At 47.3% G+C, this 20,274-nt stretch overlaps 1 protein-coding gene and 1 long non-coding RNA gene across 3 annotated transcripts in view; one reads left to right on the top strand and one right to left on the bottom strand.

Annotated features, from left to right (window-relative positions):
* LOC135252194 (uncharacterized) overlaps positions 1-10,339 on the bottom strand; it is a 55,838-nt gene extending 45,499 nt beyond the window's left edge. The window contains exons 1-2 of one of the 2 annotated variants that reach the window (XR_010329353.1): positions 10,029-10,339; positions 9,512-9,701 (exon numbers count right to left, since the gene is read on the bottom strand). This is a non-coding gene — a long non-coding RNA (uncharacterized LOC135252194). The remainder of the gene's footprint in view (positions 1-9,511; positions 9,702-10,028) is intronic. The other variant, XR_010329352.1, reaches the window with a different exon arrangement.
* Positions 1,060-19,658, top strand: LOC135253914 (putative protein CRIPAK). Its single transcript, XM_064333755.1, has 8 exons — positions 1,060-1,092; positions 1,894-6,444; positions 7,727-7,817; positions 7,927-8,213; positions 12,859-12,943; positions 17,629-17,765; positions 19,005-19,162; positions 19,279-19,658. Exons 1-2 carry the CDS (start codon positions 1,060-1,062, stop codon positions 3,811-3,813), a joined length of 1,953 nt encoding a protein of 650 aa, XP_064189825.1. The 3' UTR covers positions 3,814-6,444; positions 7,727-7,817; positions 7,927-8,213; positions 12,859-12,943; positions 17,629-17,765; positions 19,005-19,162; positions 19,279-19,658.
* The last annotated feature ends 616 nt before the right edge of the window (positions 19,659-20,274 follow it).

Raw genomic sequence — 20,274 nt, 5'->3', positions numbered from 1 at the left:
GAGAGAGGGAGAGAGATAGATAACAGAGTGGAAATACTGGGCTCTGTGTTCTCGTGCAGTGTGAACCGCAGCAGGCCCCGCGCAGCCCTGCCCGTAAACGGAGTGTGACGCACCGCTTCTCCTCGCAAACACACACGCGTGTTCCTGACGGACTGCCTGAGTCACGCTGCTGTCACGGCTACGCTGGGGGAGGGGGGGGGGGGGGGGGGGCAGGGGGGGGCACAGTCTTCATCGGTGTCCAAACTGACCCAGGACACGTTCGGACAGCCCCGGGGGAGCCGGAAGCGCGCTTCAATGCGGCTTTGTTGGGCTGAACACATAAAGCAGTGTTGGGCTGGCAGTTGGAACTTTGTCTAAAAGTCCAGAGAGGAGGAAAAGGCCAAAGGTCCACTGGGAGCTTTTATTCTCCAGCACACGTTTGGCCTGGAAAGGTGTGTTTGCTGCATACTGATGTTTAGCTGGGTTCCAGCATGTCCCCCCCCAGCCCCCCCAGCCCCTCCCCCTCCCCGTGTGTACCGGACCTCTCTGGCTGGTTCAGTGCAGATCTCACGTGCCGTGAAACCACATGATCAGGCTAACGGTCCCCATGCAAATGTGTGTGAGGCAGAGACAGAACACACAACTGCATATCTCCCGTTTGTGTGATGTGTGTAGGGCTCACACACACACACACACACACACACACACACACCTGTTTGAGTTTCTCATCTCAGTCCTAACACACCTCCCCTATCATACTCCACACTAGCAATGTAGCTGAGCAAAGACTATGTACTCAAATTCAGCTTTTTAAATAGGCAAAATACAAATTTACATTGTACTTCATTTCCTCCAAATAAACAGTATCTCTATTATGAACCACTCAAACTGCACATAATTGAAATGCCCAGAAATCCTAAACTGTCTGGACTACAATCTTAAAACGGCGTTTTTTTTTTTTTTTTTTTACCAATACAGAATAAATCCGTTGAAGTATTAAGGCTAGTGGATTTTGGTATTTGGGGGGGGGGGGGGATAACCCTCATCTAGATTCAATTCCACCTGTGGACACGGGACTCAATGAATGGGTTTGTGGGCCCTGTTCTCCAAAAGGTAGGAAAAGAACACGAGAGTAAATAATGAAAAAGACCATTCACCCATTCACCCAGAAAGTTCATATATGACAATGCTGACTGCTGCTGGTCAATAAAACAGCTTTTCAGTGTGCACTGCAGAAATCAAGCCACTCACTACACAGCCATACGCTTGAATTGTAGATGCTATTTGGGTCTATCGACTTTTTACACCCATAAAACTATTTTTTAAATGAATTTATTTATTTAATAATAAGTTGTTTGACATATTTGCTTGCCCAGACTGAGTTAAACCTTCAAACCCATCAGCAGCAACAAGAACGCGCTCACTCCCTCCATCACAATTAAATTATTTTGGTAAAAAAAAACTACATTTGAGTCATTAAAGACTGGTAGTCTGGGAGGTGCCTGTCTCTTTTTGGGGGGTCTGGTGTGGTTTGGGGTTCCCCCGGCTTGCCGAACACCAGCCACTATCAGAAACGACCGACCGACCCACTGGTGGCAGCTGAACGGCAAAACTGTTTTTGTGGCAAACCCAGAGACGTTTCTGATTGCCGTCTGAATCTACCGGTGGAGCGCGGTGATTAAAGGGGAGTATTTTTGGCAGGGTCGGCTGCGCTGGTCTGTGTCGCTCGCAGTTTTGTTCTAAAAGTGCTTGTGCGGGAGAAAGAGGGCTTCAGCTCATCAGCAGTGTGTGATGTCAGCATGCGAGACACAACAAAAGAGGGGCCCAAACCTCGAGCAGCGTGACAGGGGGCCCGGGGCGGGCTCAACGCGCCTCTGTTCACACAGACAGAAACGCCAGAGCGTGCAGCTGTAGCACTTTACCACACACACTGCCCTACTGCTGCCATTTGACCACACAACTGCCCCACTGCTGCCATTTTACCACACAACTGCCCTACTGCTGCCATTTTACCACACAACTATTCTACTGCTGCCATTTTACCACACAACTGCCCTACTGCTGCCATTTTACCACACAACTGCCCTACTGCTGCCATTTTACCACACAAACTGCCCTACTGCTGCCATTTTACCACACAAACTGCCCTACTGCTGTCATGTTACCAAACAAACTGCCCTACTACTGCCATTTTACCACACAAACTGCCCTACTGCTGTCATTTTACCACACAAACTGCCCTACTGCTGCCATTTTACCACACAACCATTCTACTACTGCCATTTTACCACACAAACTGCCCTACTGCTGCCATTTTACCACACAAACTGCCCTACTGCTGCCATTTTACCACACAAACTGCCCTACTGCTGCCATTTTACCACACAAACTGCCCTACTGCTGCCATTTTACCACACAACTGCCCTACTGCTGCCATTTTACCACACAAACTGCCCTACTGCTGCCATTTTACCACACAAACTGCCCTACTGCTGCCATTTTACCACACAAACTGCCCTACTGCTGCCATTTTACCACACAACTGCCCTACTGCTGCCATTTTACCACACAAACTGCCCTACTGCTGTCATTTTACCACACACACTGTTCTACTGCTGCCATTTTACCACACAAACTGCCCTACTGCTGCCATTTTACCACACAACTGCCCCACTGCTGCCATTTTACCACACAACTGCCCCACTGCTACCATTTTACCACACAACTGCCCTACTGCTACCATTTTACCACACAACTGCCCTACTGCTGCCATTTTACCACACAAACTGCCCTACTGCTGCCATTGTACCACACAAACTGCCCTACTGCTGCCATTTTACCACACAACTTCCCAACTGCTACCACATTACCACACAAACTGCCCTACTGCTGTCATTTTACCACACAACTGCCCTACTGCTGTCATTGTACCACACAACCATTCTACTGCTACCATTTTACCACACAACTGCCCAACTGCTACCACGTTATCACACAAACTGCCCTACTGCTGCCATTTTACCACACAACTGCCCAACTGCTACCATTTTGCCACACAAACTGCCCTACTGCTGCTGTTTTACCACACAACTGCCCTACTGCTGCCATTTTACCACACAAACTGCCCTACTGCTGCTGTTTTACCACACAACTACCCTACTGCTGCCGTTTTACCACACAAACTGCCCTACTGCTACCATTTTACCACACAAACTGCCCTACTGCTGCCATTTTACCACACAACTGCCCTACTGCTGCCATTTTACCACACAACTGCCCAACTGCTACCACGTTACCACACAAACTGCCCTACTGCTGCCATTTTACCACACAACTGCCCAACTGCTACCACGTTACCACAAACTGCCCTACTGCTGCCATTTTACCACACAACTGCCCAACTGCTACCATGTTACCACACAAACTGCCCTACTGCTGCCATTTTACCACACAACTGCCCAACTGCTACCACGTTACCACACAAACTGCCCTACTGCTGCCATTTTACCACACAAACTGCCCTACTGCTGCCATTTTACCACACAAACTGCCCTACTGCTGCCATTTTACCACACAACTGCCCTACTGCTGCCATTTTACCACACAACTGCCCAACTGCTGCCATTTTACCACACAACTGCCCAACTGCTGCCACGTTACCACACAAACTGCCCAACTGCTGCCATTTTACCACACAACTTTTCACTGAAATCTCCAAGTAAACTGAATGAAGCTTTTTTGGGTTTTTCTTTTTTTTGGAGAGCGTGCATAGTTTTTCCTCTAAACGGAAAGGAATTCAGTGGTGAGGAGGACTACATTAACAGGGATATTTAAAAAAAGATCATACACCTCAATCAGTCTAGCCCATGTAGCATAACGCAAGGCTGTTTGATTCAGGGCAGAATTGTAGTTTTTTTGCTGATGGTTAAAATGTTAATGGGAGGTGGAAACATTAGGCAATATCAGATTGCTCCCCTCCCCAAAACGGCATATGGTCATATTCAGTTCTAATTCACAACACAGATTAGTCCCTTATTAACCCTTGGGGCTCGACAGCGGAGTATGGCAAAGCCTGTATCGTACCCAGCTCCCTGTTTTTTTGGGATATAGTCCAGGCCTTGTAAAACACGTATCCGAAGGAGAGTAATATTTTCCCATCCCGGCCTTCGCACGGCGGTGGGGCAGAGGCGCGTATTCAAAGTGGAAGCACACCTTTGTTTGCTCAGCGCTGCGGCTTCTCCAGAATCATAGCAGTCGCGGTTTCCCTTGCAAATGGGGATTACCTGCGAAACACCCAGAGGGAGCAGGTGAACGGTGGAGAGGAGACAGACTAAACACACCTGTGCTGCACACAGCCCTTACTTAATGTGGCTTACTTAACATAAGCATCGAGTTATTGGATATTTGTTCCATTGCAAATAACACTTTTTTTTTTTTTTTTGGTATGGATCTCCCAAATCCCCATAGGAAGATTCCCTAAATTGCACATTATGTAGTTTCCTGCTACAAGACAGACTTTTTATGGTTGGATCTGAAATGGGATACATTTCCCAGTTTGTGTTTATGAGTGTGTGTCAGTGTGTATGTGTGTGTGAGTGTGTGTGTGCGCGTCAGTGTGTGTGTGTCAGTGTGTGGGTGTGTGTGTCAGTGTGTGTGTGTGTGTGTGTGCGTCAGTGTGTGTGTGTCAGTGTGTGTTGGTGAGTGTGGTGGTCAGTGTGTGTGTGTGTGCGCGTCTCATGAGACCAGCAGTTGGACTGATCTCACGTCTCGTGGCCGCAGTCATACAGTTATCGACGGTGTTCAGAAACGCAGAGAGAGAGGTGAGCTCTCGAAAGAAAGTGAAAATAGAACGCACCTCGCTGGAAATAATCAGAGGAAATTGTACTTGCCAACGCCGTCATTTTGATGGGCCTGAATCAAGTGATGAGAGCTCGCACTTGAGATGCGTCTGAAAGACCCACTTTATGAAATCAGGACTCAAAGATATCAGCTGAATAGTTGAAAGATGAGGAAGCAATTTTATTTAATACTATCCAACAGCCCGAGAACAAGGTGTGTGCCACAGACTCACAACCAAACCTAAATACTACTACAACTGAGGCACTGGGTAAGAAAAGAGAGAGGGAATTGTGTTGTTATCGTTCAACCAGCTTCACTGGAAATAATCTGAAAGAGTATCAGGAATGCCAATACATGTTTGTTTAAAGAACATACAGAATTACAATTTGTGAAAACAGCTACAAAATGCTCACGATAACACTACATTTAAATAACTCTGTTACAAAATCCAAAAACTATGGGAGCGCTGTAGAAACTATGGGATTAAATAAAAGCCGGAATTTATTCCAGATACCCAAACGTGCCCTCTTGTTAAACTTCTGTGTACTACATCACAATACATCGATTTAAATGACAGAAAAGGTAAAAGAATGTACGTGCACCCGAGATGTATATAGTGCCAAGAGTAGTGCCAGACATGGCTAACAGCAATCCCACACCAGCAGCTGTATGCTACACTAATGCTACCCAATGCTAATGCTACCCAAGGCCATGTCTCATCATACATATCCAGTAAACTAATCGCACTATTGAGCTGCTCTTCCGTGTGTTGAGGTGGCAGCTTTTGCAGTATTTTCTGAGTAATGTGTGTGCTGTATTTTCTCAGTAATGTGTCTGTAGTATTTTCTCAGGAATGTGTGTGCACCTGGATCTCTAGTTGTAAATGTGTATGTTTGCCATATTCTTGAAAAACCACACAGCAATTCGTAGGGAAAATCATTCTGACAGAAAAATGGCTGTCCAGATTTTTCACACAACTGCTACAATAGGACATTGTTACAATACGGTAGTAGAGCAATTGAAAGGCTGAATTTTGGTGGGGAGGGGGTGCAATAATGTGCTCCCATACTGTCCCATCCATTCCCCACCCCCTCCCCCACCAATGCCTCACGGCGTCACTTTCCTAAATTCCAACCCTACCCTTCCAACCTGTTAACTGCCTCTTATCATTTCGGCCATTTCGCTATTTTTCGGGGTAAACCCCGGCAAGCGAACAATCCGTGTTTCAGGACCTCGGCCTCCCGAGAAGCTCGCAGCTCAGGACAGCGTGGGGAGGGCCCCCCCAGGGGCATGGCTTTGTAGGGTACCCCCCCGCCCCCCCAACAAACCCCCCTTTATGCCGCGGGACCGGGGAAGAGTTATGGTGGCGGGGCGGTGCGGAAGGGCGCTCAGATCTGCGGTGGGCCGGGAGAGGAGCCCGGCGACGGCGATGAGCCGCCCAAACAGCGCCATCTATTCATGGCCACCGCCGCCACCGAAGCACCCGGCAGCCAGCTGCGGCGCGCGGACCCCGAACAAGGCGTCCCTTTCTCTGCCCGAGAAACTGTCCAACGCGACCGGCCGGCCGGCCGGACTCAGAGAAACTCTCTGTGATTACACAGTCCTGCCCCTCGCATTCCAGCAGAGGTTTGTTTTCGAGGCTGGAGGCCAATAACAGTTTCCCTTTGACTGCATGTCATACTGCGGGGGGGGGGGGGGGGGCGCCTGTATTGACAAACCCACAAGTAGGTTGAGGGTCTGTTTACCTGCCAAAGGAACAGCTCTCCGCTCGCCCAGTTTTACCTTTTCATTTTAATCGCTTGACGCTGAAGGAGTCACCATTAGTAGAGCGGATAAGCTAGAAACACTGGCTGGCTCATCCTGTTAAGGTCCTGTGATCTGGTATCTGTTAAGGCTCATCCTGTGTGATGCCCGGTGTATCTGTTGGTTGTAAGTGTGGATGGCCCACGGTCTGGATCTGTTAGGCTCTGTCCAGTGTGTGGAGGGCCATGGTCGTACTTGTAGCACTGTTCAGTGTGTGGATGGGCCCCATGGTCTGATATCTGTTAATGTCCAGTTCCAGTGTGTGGATGGGCCCCATAGCCTGGTTTCTGTTAAGGCTCTGTTCCAGTGTGTGGATGGGCCCCATAGCCTGGTATCTGTTAAGGCTCTGTTCCAGTGCAACCAACCCTGTTCCTGGAGATCTACCGTCCTGTAGGTTTTCAATCCAACCGTAACAAAGCACACCTCACTCAACAGCTCGAGATCTCACTGAGCTGCTAATTAGCAGAATCAGGTGTGCCAAATTAGGGTTGAAACGAAAGCCGACAGAACGGCAGTTTGAGCAGCCCTGCCGCGGATGTTCAGATCGGGTTAATCCAACTCGCGTGTAATTTCACACTGCAAATAATTTCATATTCTTACGCCGGTGCTGTGGGCTGGTGACAGATCCTGTGTGGCTCAAATGACACAAAAGCAGGTACACTGGGGGCAGGTAGGTCAAAGGTCAGGAAACCCTGGTGGCGGGAAAGAATGCACTAAGAGACCGACTGTAGAGGAGAAGATATATTGACCTCCCGAGGGTCATTTACAGTCTCCTCTCTATCTAAGTCCGGGGTGAAATCCAACGCACAGAGAAGGGAAAAAAAAAAATCACATCTTTGTAAATGAAGTCAGTATGTACACTCATACAGAAGAGGCCCACCCAGTATCAACAGGACTATTGTTGTCAACACAGTACAGTTAGGCTACGTATAGGCCATAAAGCTAGGTGGAGATTCTCAGGATAACTCTGCAAAATATGCTCTATCCTTGCAGTGAATGCTCGCAGGCTAACTAGCTTTGGTTCCACGGTCGTCTCTGATTTAGAGAGCGGTCTGTGCAGTCCAGTGAATCGCTGTTTAAAATGTGAAACTCTCCCTGCTTTCAGGAGATACGGGAGGCCTGCCCTGTGGATGCTTGAGCACAGAAGGACGTGCTGACAGCGTTGAAGAGGGAAAAGGAGGTCACACAAGCCAAAGGTAGGTCTGAGGACAGAGATGGCTGTGAAGCCAAACTTTTTTTGCTGAGCTTAGAGGATGAGGCCCAACCACGTTTTTTTCTAAATGTTTTTTTTCCTCTTTTCTCCAGCTTGGAACGCCAAATCAAGCTCACGCCGCAATGCTCATCATAACCGCCGCTGTCGATTAAGGAAAGCACAGGTCAGACGCACGCACCGCCAGCCGCCAACTCCCATCACGCCGGTCCGCAGGTCGGGCTCACACGCACAGACGTGAGTCAGAGGAAGACGCATCCATGTGCAGATCAACAAGGTGGTCTCTCGCGGGAGCCTGACCAACCAGCAGGGGTCGCTGGCGTGCGGTGACTCACTCGTCCCGGCCGAACGAAGCGACTCCTTTCACCGCGCGACTCCGAAGGTATGTTCAAGGACAAAGGCGGCCGTAAAAAACCGATCTGTTTGGCCAGTCTGACGGAGGCAGGGTGACCTTTACGTGACCTTTGGATGTCCCCCAATGCAAATCGCCTAGGAACGGCCGGCACAACGAAAGCATGTGGAAAATGTCGACTTCGTTCATCAACCGCGCGCGACGCGCCACCCTTTGAAGTGTTCGTTTCCCCGTGGCTGTTCAGAAATATTCACAGGTACAATCATCGCGCCCGGAGATTTAGGGAACAGTCATCTCTCTGCGAGACGACTGTAAGCCGGCCAAAACCTCGTTACTGGCGTGTCCCTCCCGGCTGGGGAATTTCCTGAAGTAGCTCACCAGCTCTCAAACCGCAAGAAACTTTTTTTCTTCTTTCCCCAAAGCGTGGCAAGGACTACGTCAATTAATTTACGAGAGAGAGAGGGCTTCTTTAAATACCACCAGTGATTAAAAAGCATATACGCATAGCTCATAATTTGACATCTAACAAAAATTAACAACTCACGCTCACCTCGCGCATCACGGGAGAGTAATTTTGTTGTCATGGTTACGGTTGTTGCTCCTCAACCCCCCCCCCCCCCATGTTCATGCATTTCCTCACACCACTCCATTTAACAGCCAGGTGCAAAGCATCATGGGGCCCTTTATATATGGCTCTGTAAACTGTGACCTTTAACCCCCCCCCCCCCCAATTGTCCACACTCTTAAGGACACGACACTGTAAATTTCAAGGGCCTGTTTTGTGGACGTACGCAAAGCTCACAGATGACGGAGCAGTGCGAGGATACGCCATAAGCCATGAAAGTTCAGCGTCATCAGCATAGTAACGTACATAGCAACAACCAGCTGCAGACGACACACGACGCTACTCTACTCTGCTCCTCGTTTCCTAGTAGGGAATACTACCTTCATTTACTTCTCAGCTATGGCACAAAATGATGGAAGTAGATTCAGGGAGGAGTCGAGGACAAGGGATACAGGGAAATTCCTAGTTCTCCATGCTCACAGAACACAGTGCAAAACCAAAGCAAGCCAGTGAATGTGGTGCACCAGTGGGAATACAAAACCATAAATACATGTCCTGCATAAATGGGACTTTTAAAATTATCTATACATATACGCATAGATTTTACACAGATGTTTCATAGATTTTTGAAATATATTTCAATTGTTGATTGATAGCATCATGTGATTTTTTTGCTAGGTGTCTTCCAAAATAGATTATGAATCTCCAGAGATCTATCTCTTGGTTGTAAATAAATAAATAAATAGGTGCGCTGGTTTGGTACCTGTTTTCCCGCAGGTGCATCTGGTTAGCAGCGATGGAGCTCGATCTGAAAACGAGCTCATTCGGGCGTCCATAGAGCATCATTTTAAAACCCCGTCTCCCCCTTTCGACACGTCTTCTAACGGTCATCTCCTCCGCCTCCTCTACTTCTGATGTTTCATACAGAGCAGCAGTTCCCTACAATCATGATGCTGAAACGAAGAGTCAAGGAAAGGCCATTGGCGCATACAGTCATAGTACAAACACAATGTCGCATATCGTTAGTTCGTACTGTATGCGTTCACTTTTTATGGATTAGCGTACAACGAAGACTACATTAATACTTTCAATTGTGTTTGTAGCCATGTTAGCTAACAACGTGGCCTCGCTGGCACAGTCTATTACATTAGACTAGCGAATATTGTACTCGGCTCGATAAAATGAATGTTTTTATTCCAGCTGTCTAGCTAACGTAACTACTAGACTATGCGTATAAACAACGAATGGCAAACTACTTATAATTGTTTTGGGCAACTTACGGCACGCACCTGCATCATTTCCCCCTCAGTTTTATAACTTTGGAGTCTGTAGGGAAAGAAACTTTAATACAACTACAACTTTAAGAGGAGCAGCGTTGTCCAAACCACCGACTGTTGAAAAAATACAAACACAGCGGGGAAACATTTTAACTGCTACGGAATTTGAATTTCCGGAGATCACGCGATGCCCACAGTGACGTATGCGCTTTAACAAAGTATTGTGCTGCTGCGATTGATTGACAGGCCCACCGACGTGACGGGAGCGGCGCTCACTCCCCGCGGAATTTGATGTATTTCCTGTTTGGCTGTGTGTCTTTTGTCTTGCGGTTTCTCTCTCTCTCTCTCTCTCTCTCTCTCTCTCTCTCTCCCCCCTCTTTTTCTCACTGTTAAAATTCAGGAAAAATTATATTATTTTCAGTGAAATCATTAACTGTCCCTTAAGTGCAGGACCAATTTGGCCAAACTGTTTGAAAGTCACAGTACTGAAGCTTCATATCAAAATGCTGAGAGTGTTTCTGTATTTTTTGAAGGGTTAAGCTGGTCTTTGGTGCAAAATGAAGATGAGTGGTACTTTAGAATATCACAGCATCTTAAATGGAAATAATGAATCTTTTATTACTGTGATGATTTAAGGACGACTCACAATTTGAATATAAATTAATCTAATTTTAAAACCTTAGTTACAAAGAGTGAGAGTCAATTTAGACCCAATCTAAAATTAATGAAAGCATTTGAATGGAACGGAAAGGAATACGCTCCTGGTGACGCAAGTGTGCGTGTTTTAATAGCACAACCGTGTCCATTATCTGCTATTCCGTTTGAACGTTCAAATATTAAAATGTTTTGTTGTTTATATGGAACATCCCAATTTATCATTTTAATTGACTAATGCTCATTTATCCGGACAGAAGTTAAGTGGCAACATTAAAATTTCAGTTTGGGAGATTTAGTTGGGAGTTGGACTTTTAGGTAAATTTTTCGATTTTTAAACTTGATAAGCTCCTCAAAAGGATATTTGTTGCTTTTTTCAATGCATGACATAGTTTAATTAAAGAGGAGTGCATGCTTTCTGTCCATAGCTGTCACAATTCTTTAATTAAAAAAAAAACAGAAAAAACTTTTGGCTTCCCCCCTGCCTAGTTTCCCAGTGATTTCAACGGATTGGGTGTGATTCTCAACAATATCTTAGCATATAAACATAAGAGATGTAATTCAACAGCAGGTTTATTTAGTGGTGCTCAGAACGAATCCCGATAAGCAACACTTCCACACTCCGCGTGAACGCAACGCTGGAAAATAATGGGGTATTGTGTGAAACGCAGAACACGGTCATGGTGTGCTATGAAAGGATCTCGCCTGAGAGTCGTATCGACTAACAAGCACCACAGCTACCCCCCATTTCACATTAAAAAAAAAAAAAAAGAATCCCTGCAATGTTTTTGAAAGACAACGTGGGTTTGTTGCTTCCCACCCCCTCATGGCCCACCCTCCAACAAACTGCAAATGCAGACAGAAGCAAGATTTATAAAAGTTTTTTTTTTTTTTGTTTTCTCGCCACCAGCTTAACAAGGCCGAGCTGAGCCGAGCCGTGCTGAGCCGAGCCAGACTAAGCTGGGGTGGGACAGAGATTCATGTGCACGAGTGTGTGACACAAAGAACACCCCCCCACCCCCGCGGCCCCCCCCCCATCCCCATACCCCACTTTCCCCCCCCCCCCCCTTTCCCCCCCATTAGGGGGTCCCCAGGGGCCGGCGAGGGTGGGGGAGTGACCTGAGCTGTGGATGGGGGGGCCCTTTGTCACCAGGAGGAGGGGGGGAGGGGGGTGCAGAGGCGGTGGGGGGGGTTCTGGGACCCCGCAGAGAGGGAAACACTCCACTCTCCGCCCCTCCGCCCCTCCCAGCCCCAAACGAAGGGAAAGAAGGAGAAGGAGGAGAGTGGAAAGAAAACGCATTACAGCCTCGCAAATCTCCCCCTGCCGCTATTGTTGTTGTTACGCCAAGGGCCCGCAGGAAGACCGCTTCCTCTCCGCGCAGACGTTTTCCGAAGCTTTTGTACGTCCGTCTGTCCCCCCCCCCCCCCGCCCCCGCCCCACCCCCCACCGGTCACTCACCCTCCCGCGAGAGCGCGCACGTTTCATCTCCCATTCTTTCATTCTTCCATTCTTTCCGTTCCTCCCGTTCTTCTCCAGCCTCCCAGCCCTGCTGCTTCTCACTTAAGCACTTCTCTCTCTCTCTTTTTCTCTCTCTCTCCATAAAAGCCATTAATCTGCGCAATAATGCACGGGCTAAGCCTTATTTATTTTAGATAAACAGTATTTTGGAGGATATTAAACGGCGGAATGAGCTGATTAAGTTTGGGGAAGGGAACGCCGGCCCGCTAAGCCGAGCGGCCTGTTTACCGCCAGGAACCCCGAGGCCCCGCGTTCGGAGTCGATTGACGCATCGACAGATCCGACTGTTTCTCTCCGCTCCCACAAAAAAGAGATTTTCTCTCTGTTTTCCTCTTTACATGCGTGGGTTTCGCCCCCAGAACAGAGCAGGTTCGCTCACAAACAACAGATTACAAAGAAGTAAAAAAAAACAAAACAAAACAAAAACAAAAAAGAAATTCAATAAAAGTACAAAAAGCAACAACAACATGTGGTCCACATAAACTTCCTAAACTGTCACTGGGCCACAGCAATGTGCCATGAGCTCAAGACCGCGGATATAAATGCCCTGGGTGTGGATTTTCCCATGAGTCTGCAGATAAAGAGCTGATGTTTGATGTGCGCTGCGTTTCACATTGGTAGTCATGTTTTTCCCCCTCTCTCTTCTCTTTTTCCTCGTAGTTTTCTTCAGTCGCGGTTTTGATAATTGGATTTTCGGGACACCTGTATGAGTGCACTCTACCTTGGGGATTATACCTCGCGATGGGTGAGTCGACTCTAATTACTATCACGCCATGCCCCCCCAGCGCCCGACCCCCCCAGCGCCCGACCCCACGACCCTCAAGCACGCTAAATCAAACACTGCCCTCTCAACGGACTCGCTCTTCCACTCATACGCCAACGCCACCGGACTGTTTTCCCAGAATTCCACAGCCTTGCCGTGGGAGTGAGTGGAGGTTCCTTGCTGTCCCGGTTCAACAGTCACTGAAGTTTCTCCAGGTTTATTTGGGGGGTGGGGGAGGGGGGGGGGATGGGCAGGTTAAATCTGTACATGTGAAACACAGTTCGTGTTTATGAAGTCATGAAATGATAAAAGGGCGTAAATGGAGGGACTGGGAGGTGCGAAGGGGGGGGGGGGGGGCATTTTAGCGTTCAATGTTTTTTTTTTTTACCCGTGGCCTAACGCGCGACTGCTCCTCATGGAGAGCCAATGGCAGCGGGGTTCTGCTGGAGAGCCAATGGCAGCGGGGTTCTGCTGGAGAGCCAATGGCAGCGGGGTTCTGCTGGAGAGCCAATGGCAGCGGGGTTCTGCCACAAAGGAAAGGTTCACCTGGGCTCATGAGGTGGCAAAGAGAGAGAGCGAGAGAGAGAGAGACGTCTGTCGTCCAGGAGAAGCTCTCTGATTGGCAGAGAGGGCAGGACGGAGGTATTTACAAGGTGTCTGAGCAGGTAATTATCAGCGAGGACCCGTCAGCAGGAACTTCCCATGGTCACCTCAAAGTGAGGCTACGTAATGGGCCAGAGGCACCCATTCGACACGGCTGATTAGCAGAGAACAATGAGCCCAAACACAACCCACAGCACCACTCACTATGGTAACTGGAGCCCCAGGGCACTGGCTCCATACTCTTAACAAGGGGAGGGGGGAGAGAGAGAGAGGGAGAGAGAGAGAGAGTGGGGGTATGTGTGTGTATGCATGTGTGTATGAAAGAGAGAGAGAGTGAGAGAGAGAGAGTGAGAGAGAGAGAGAGAGAGAGAGGAAGAGTGGGGGTATGTGTGTGTATGCATGTGTGTGAGTGTGTAGTGTGTATGAAAGAGAGAGAGAGAGAGAGAAAGAGAATGTTTGTGTGTGAGAGAGGGGTTGTGCAAGACAGAGAGAATAAGAGCAAGAGATGGGGTACATGTGCGAGAAAGAGAAAGGGTGTGTGTGTGTGCGTGTGAGTGTGTGCGTGCATGTGTGTGTGTGTGATAGCGAAAGAGTCTGTAGTTTGCAACTTTGCACCCATCTGTGCCCCTAAAAATGAAGCGTAGCTCAGTAAGCCACACTTACCTGTACCTCAGCACCGTCCTGGTCCACTGTGGAGCTAACAGACCCCTCACCTCTACAACTCTACACATCAGAACCCTCACCTGTACAACTCTACACATCAGACCCCTCACCTGTACAACTCTACACATCAGACCCCTCACCTGTATGACTCTACACATCAAACCCCTCACCTGTACAACTCTACACATCAGACCCCTCACCTCTACGACTCTACACATCAAACCCCTCACCTGTACGACTCTACACATCAGACCCCTCACCTGTACAACTCTGCACATCAGAACCCTCACCTGTACAACTCTACACATCAAACCCCTCACCTGTACAACTCTACACATCAGAACCCTCACCTGTACAACTCTGCGCATCAAACCCCTCACCTGTACAACTCTGCGCATCAGAATCTGTGCTGTTTGGGTCAGAGGGCAGTTGGTTGGCAGAGGAGCTCATTCAGACTGTGGGGTTTGTGTCATTCAGACCACAGGGTTTGTGTCATTCAGACTGCAGGGTTTGTGCCAGAACACGTCTCCTGTCTGTTCTGGCCCCACGATGGTGGAATGACCTCCCTGTGGAGGTCAGAACAGCTGAGACTGTGACCCATTTCAAACGACAACTGAAGACCCACCTCTTCAGGCTGCACCTCTCCCCATCCCTCCCTTCCCCCCTGTAAATGACTAAACTTAGGGTTGTAACTAGGCAGCTGTTTCATAGGTGACTTAGGCGCATCAACTGTCTTAACGATTACTTGTATTTTTATTTATTTTATTTTTATTTTTCCATAGATTGCGTTGTTGCCGTTCTCGTTGTTAGTGTTAATCAGTTTAACCATCAGGGTCCAAGTTGAACTATGCGGTTGTTCCCTGTACTTGGACCGGTACTTCTCTCTAGGGGTTTCGTCATACTTGTTCCTGGTTATGGTTATACACTTTGTTGTATGTCGCTCTGGATAAGAGCGTCTGCCAAATGCCTGTAATGTAATGTGCCATTCAGACTGCAGGGTTTGTGTCATTCAGACTGCGGGGTTTGTGTCATTCAGACTGTGGGGTTTGTGTCATTCAGACTGTGGGGTTTGTGTCATTCAGACTGCGGGGTTTGTGTCATTCAGACTGTGGGGTTTGTGTCATTCAGACTGCAGGGTTTGTGTCATTCAGACTGTGGGGTTTGTGCCATTCAGACTGTGGGGTTTGTGTCATTCAGACTGCGGGGTTTGTGCCATTCAGACTGTGGGGTTTGTGTCATTCAGACTGTGGGGTTTGTGTCATTCAGACTGCGGGGTTTGTGTCATTCAGACTGTGGGGTTTGTGTCATTCAGACTGCAGGGTTTGTGCCATTCAGACTGTGGGGTTTGTGTCATTCAGACTGCGGGGTTTGTGTCCCAGCCCAGCCCACAGCCCGCAGCCCCATCCCTGATTACCATCCATGCTTATGATGGCATTTATGCGGCATATAGCGCCATTTAAATTAACGGCCCCTTCTACAGGCTGAATACGCCGTAATCTCAACTCTGCAATTAGTTCAAATGGCTAAGAGATCAAGTTCATTAGTGGGGGGGTTTTTTTTTTTCCACAGAAGGTACTGCCATGCCCAAACATTCAATCTCCGCGGAAGGCATATCTCGTCGGACAAGCCGTCCTAAATTAGTTTCTGTATCAGTTAGACACTATTCCCCCACTTCTTTAAGCTCTCGCTTGATAGAAACCTCTAGAATATTTATTGTGGGGGAAAAAATAAATCCACAGACAGTCTTGTCCTTCAGTTAGATGTTCTGCTTCCCCTTCTTGTGTTTTTTTAATTATTTAATGCTATTTAAACATACTGGAGCAGACACTTCCAGTTAACCGTAAAGGGGCCTGAAATAAGTTACGCTTAATTGTATTTTATAAATTATAATGAGAGCCCATCAGAGTAAGCTCACTGTAATAAAATGATAAAACGGACAATTATGAAAAAATGGGGATTCTTAATTTTCTAAACAGACTCCAGAGGGTTTGCTTAAGCCGCCCCAGTTTTACCAGGTACTAGCAGTGTTGTTGCCTGTATAAATTCTTCAGTTTTTCTTCCTCGGTTATTTACGATTACTTTTTATTTATTTTTTTATTTTTTTACATTTTCACGTAAGCAAACAATTATTAGTTCAAAGTATGCGCCTTTATATTTTATGTAAATACGAGCCCCGTGTGCTGTTTCGCAAAACGATTAAAATTCATGTCACAAGTGAATTAGGCTGCCATCATACGACGGGTTTCTACAACAAACTGGACGTCGTAGTTGGTCCCGTCTGCGGGAGAAGGTTTTAGCGGGGGTCCCCCCCGCGTGAACGGCCGTGCGGTGCGCCTGTAAATCAGTAACTGTCTGCCTTTGCGGTGATGATATGGCTCGCGCTGGTGTTTGCGGTCCCCGCTGTGACTTCCTTTAAACGTTAAGATAACTCTTCTGGCGAGCGGAGATAGCGACTCTCATCGCCGCGAAAAGCTGCTTAAAACTCCCAATCACGCTGTTTTGTCTTGGGAAATGGCATTTGCGCAAAGACGCACGCGCGTGCGTACACGCGCCGCACAGACACACCTGTGGGGCCGGACCTGTTCGCCTCCCTCTCCCCGGCCAGTTGAGCCGGTCCCTCGGTGGCCGCCGCGTATTGTGTTCGGATGTGCCGTCTGCCAGCCAGCTCGAGCCGCCGCTCGTTGACATCGCCATGTCAACAGCACGCTCGCTGCACGGCTGTTGTTGTTCTTCTGCAGACGCGAAAGCGCGACGCCCGCCAAAACGTCTGGCAGAGGCAAATATGATTTTTTTTTTCTTGGTGTAGGGGCTTACAGACGTGAGATTAATTCTTGCCTACTTTGCTATTCCGGGAGGATTTGCCGCTTTTCTCTACACCATACTCAGCTTCAGTGATCTGACCCATTAAGCGATGAAAGCGTTTTCACATTGTCTTGTAGGTAGACAGGTTTAATTACTTGTTCAGGACACTGAGAGTTTCTTTAAAGAGCACCTGGCTCTGTTCTCTGAACAAAATATTAAACCCATAGCATATATCTGTAATATAACATCTATTAAATGTTTCCTGTGGGAGAAATATAAACGGAAAGTAAATGGTTCTTCTTAGCGGACAATATTCAGTATTATTGGATTGGTCAGCCAATCGCTTTTCCTGGCTTTCCGGTCTCATTGAGCAACAAAGCGACAACGAATTTCCAACTTAATAAATATGGCGGCAATAATAGCACTGACATACAGACAGAAAAGACATAAGATAAAAACATTGATTTTGCCTTGAACTTTTTAATTATACTTATATGGTTAACATGTTTAGAATGATTCGCAAACACACACGGTGTGAACAGCACATGCAGGTATGTTCACTGAAGATGTACACTGACTGCTCACCTGCTGTTTTACAGGTCTGTAGGTCCAAGGGCTTCAGAAGAACCAATCACACCTCAGCTGGACCTGACACTGACTGGAAAAGAACCAATCACAGCTCAGAGGGTCCCAACACAACCTGTGACATCAACATACCGTGGGACAACTGGAGCAAGTGTGTACTTTAAGAGTGTTTGGAAATCTAATGTGCGTGTACGAGTCTGTGTGTATGTATGTGTGTGTGTGTGTGTGTGTATGTGTGTCTGCATATGTGTGTTTATGTATGTGAGTGTGTGTATGTGTGTGAGTGTGTATGTGTATGTAGTGAGTGTAGGTGAGTGTGTGTGTGTGTGTGTGTGTGTAGTAAGTGTATGTGAGTGTGTGTGTTATATATATGTGTGTGTGTGTGTAGTAAGTGTATGAGTGTGTGTGTGTAGTAAGTGTATGTGAGTGTGTGTGTGTGATATATATGAGTGTGTTTGAGTGTGTGTAGTAAGTGTATGTGGGTGATATATATGAGTGTGTGAGAGAGTGTATGTGGGTGATATATATATGTGTGTGTATGAGTGTGTGTGTGTAGTAAGTGTATGTGGGTGTGTGTGTGTGATATATATGAGTGTGTTTGAGTGTGTGTAGTAAGTGTATGTGTGTGATATATATGTGTGTGTGTGTATGTGGGTGATATATGTGTATGTGAGTGTGTGTGTGTGTGTGTGTAGTAAGTGTATGTGAGTGTGTGTGTGTGTGATATATATATATGTATGAGAGAGAGTGTATGAGAGTGTGTGCGTGTGTGATATATATATGTGTGAGAGAGGGTGTATGAGAGTGTGTGCGTGTGTGATATATATATGTGTGAGAGAGAGTGTATGAGTGTGTGCGTGTGTGATATATATATATGTGTGTGAGAGAGAGTGTATGTGTGTGAGTGTGTGTGTGTGTGATATATATATGTGTGTGAGTGTGTGTGTGTATGATATTTATGTGTGTGAGAGAGAGTGTATGAGAGTGTGTGCGTGTGTGATATGTGTGTGAGAGTGTATGTGTGTGAGTGTGTGTGTGTGTGTGTATGATATATATATGTGTGTGAGAGAGGGTATGAGAGTGTGTGCGTGTGTGATATATATATGCGTGTGAGAGAGGGTGTATGAGAGTGTGTGTGTGTATGATATATATGCGTGTGAGAGAGGGTGTATGAGAGTGTGTGTGTGTATGATATATATGCGTGTGAGAGAGGGTGTATGAGAGTGTGTGTGTGTATGATATATATGCGTGTGAGAGAGGGTGTATGAGAGCAGCAGTAGGGGGTTCTGTAGAGCAGTGGCGCTCACACTGATAACCCGAGCTGATTATATACCGCGTACATGATTGCGCTGTGGATAGCCCTGATTTATCTCTGCTCTCCGCGTTCCAGGGCCGCCCCGCTCTCAGCCAGGCCTCGTCACCGCGCAGCGCTCGCGTGCTATCGCCACAGCCGCCTGAGGCGATGAAACTGCGTCCCCGTCACCGTCCTCTGTTCTTCCCTCCCGCCTCCGCCTCCGGGGTCTGCTTTCTCATCCGCAGGTACCGCAGGTAACGCAGGTGTCCCTCTCACACGTCCTCCTTCTTTCATTTGTTTCATGGTTCCGCTGTGATTTCCGCTGTGAAGCTGTGGATCTTCTTCTTCTTTTGTTTTTACACACTGGCAGCCATGTTGGATGTTCAAAAGGCCCTTCTCTACATCAGCCAATCAACGATGATCTGGAAGGAACCGGAGGACTTCCATAAATTTGGTGGGTTTTTTTAAACATGAAATTTAACTTACTGCCCACACTTTCAAGGAAATACTATATACTGAAATATTTAGCAAATATGTGAACTTTTAAAAATTAATTATATATTATATATCACAGCACTGTATTTAAAAATATATATTTTTTCAATATCTAAAAGTGTTAATAATGAGTATTTTCCATTCCCATATATTGTGAAGTCAATATCTTTACGATATCTTTTATTTAAATATATATTTTAGTATATTCATATAAATTGGTCTTGTTCCCAATAAAAAAAACTTTTCTGTAAAATTGCTCAGTTTCTGGGACTATTTTCTGCTGTGAATATACTGTAAAGATGTTTGTTTGTTAACGGCGAGCGCTGTTGTTATTATTATTTAGCGGGTTAACGGCGAGCGCTGTTGTTATTATTATTTAGCGGGTTAACGGCTAGCGTTGTTATTATTATTTAGCGGGTTAACGGCTAGCGTTGTTATTATTATTTAGCGGGTTAACGGCGGGCGCTGTTGTTATTATTATTTAGCGGGTTAACGGCTAGCGTTGTTATTATTATTTAGCGGGTTAACGGCGAGCGTTGTTATTATTATTTAGCGGGTTAACGGCTAGCGTTGTTATTATTATTTAGCGGGTTAACGGCGAGCGTTGTTATTATTATTTAGCGGGTTGACCGCGGGGTCAGGCGAGCGCGGGCCGTGAAAGCAAACGATTAATTTGGCGCGGAGGTGTGTAACAGGATGAGGCCTCCGCGGGGCCGGAGCCTTTGTCCGGCGGGAATTAACCGCGGCGGGTCATGTGTCACTGGGCGCTGACCCCGGCGCATTCAGCCCGCCGTGCCCCCGCCAGCCGCGGCCCGGGGGGGGTCACGCGCAGTCACAAACCCGCTCCCCGTCCTCCCCGATCCGTCCTCCC

Source organism: Anguilla rostrata, chromosome 4 (assembly GCF_018555375.3).
Source record: "Anguilla rostrata isolate EN2019 chromosome 4, ASM1855537v3, whole genome shotgun sequence".
Lineage (NCBI taxonomy): Eukaryota > Metazoa > Chordata > Actinopteri > Anguilliformes > Anguillidae > Anguilla > Anguilla rostrata.
Note: the sequence above shows the minus strand (reverse complement) of the source record. Positions and strands in the feature narration are given on the sequence as shown.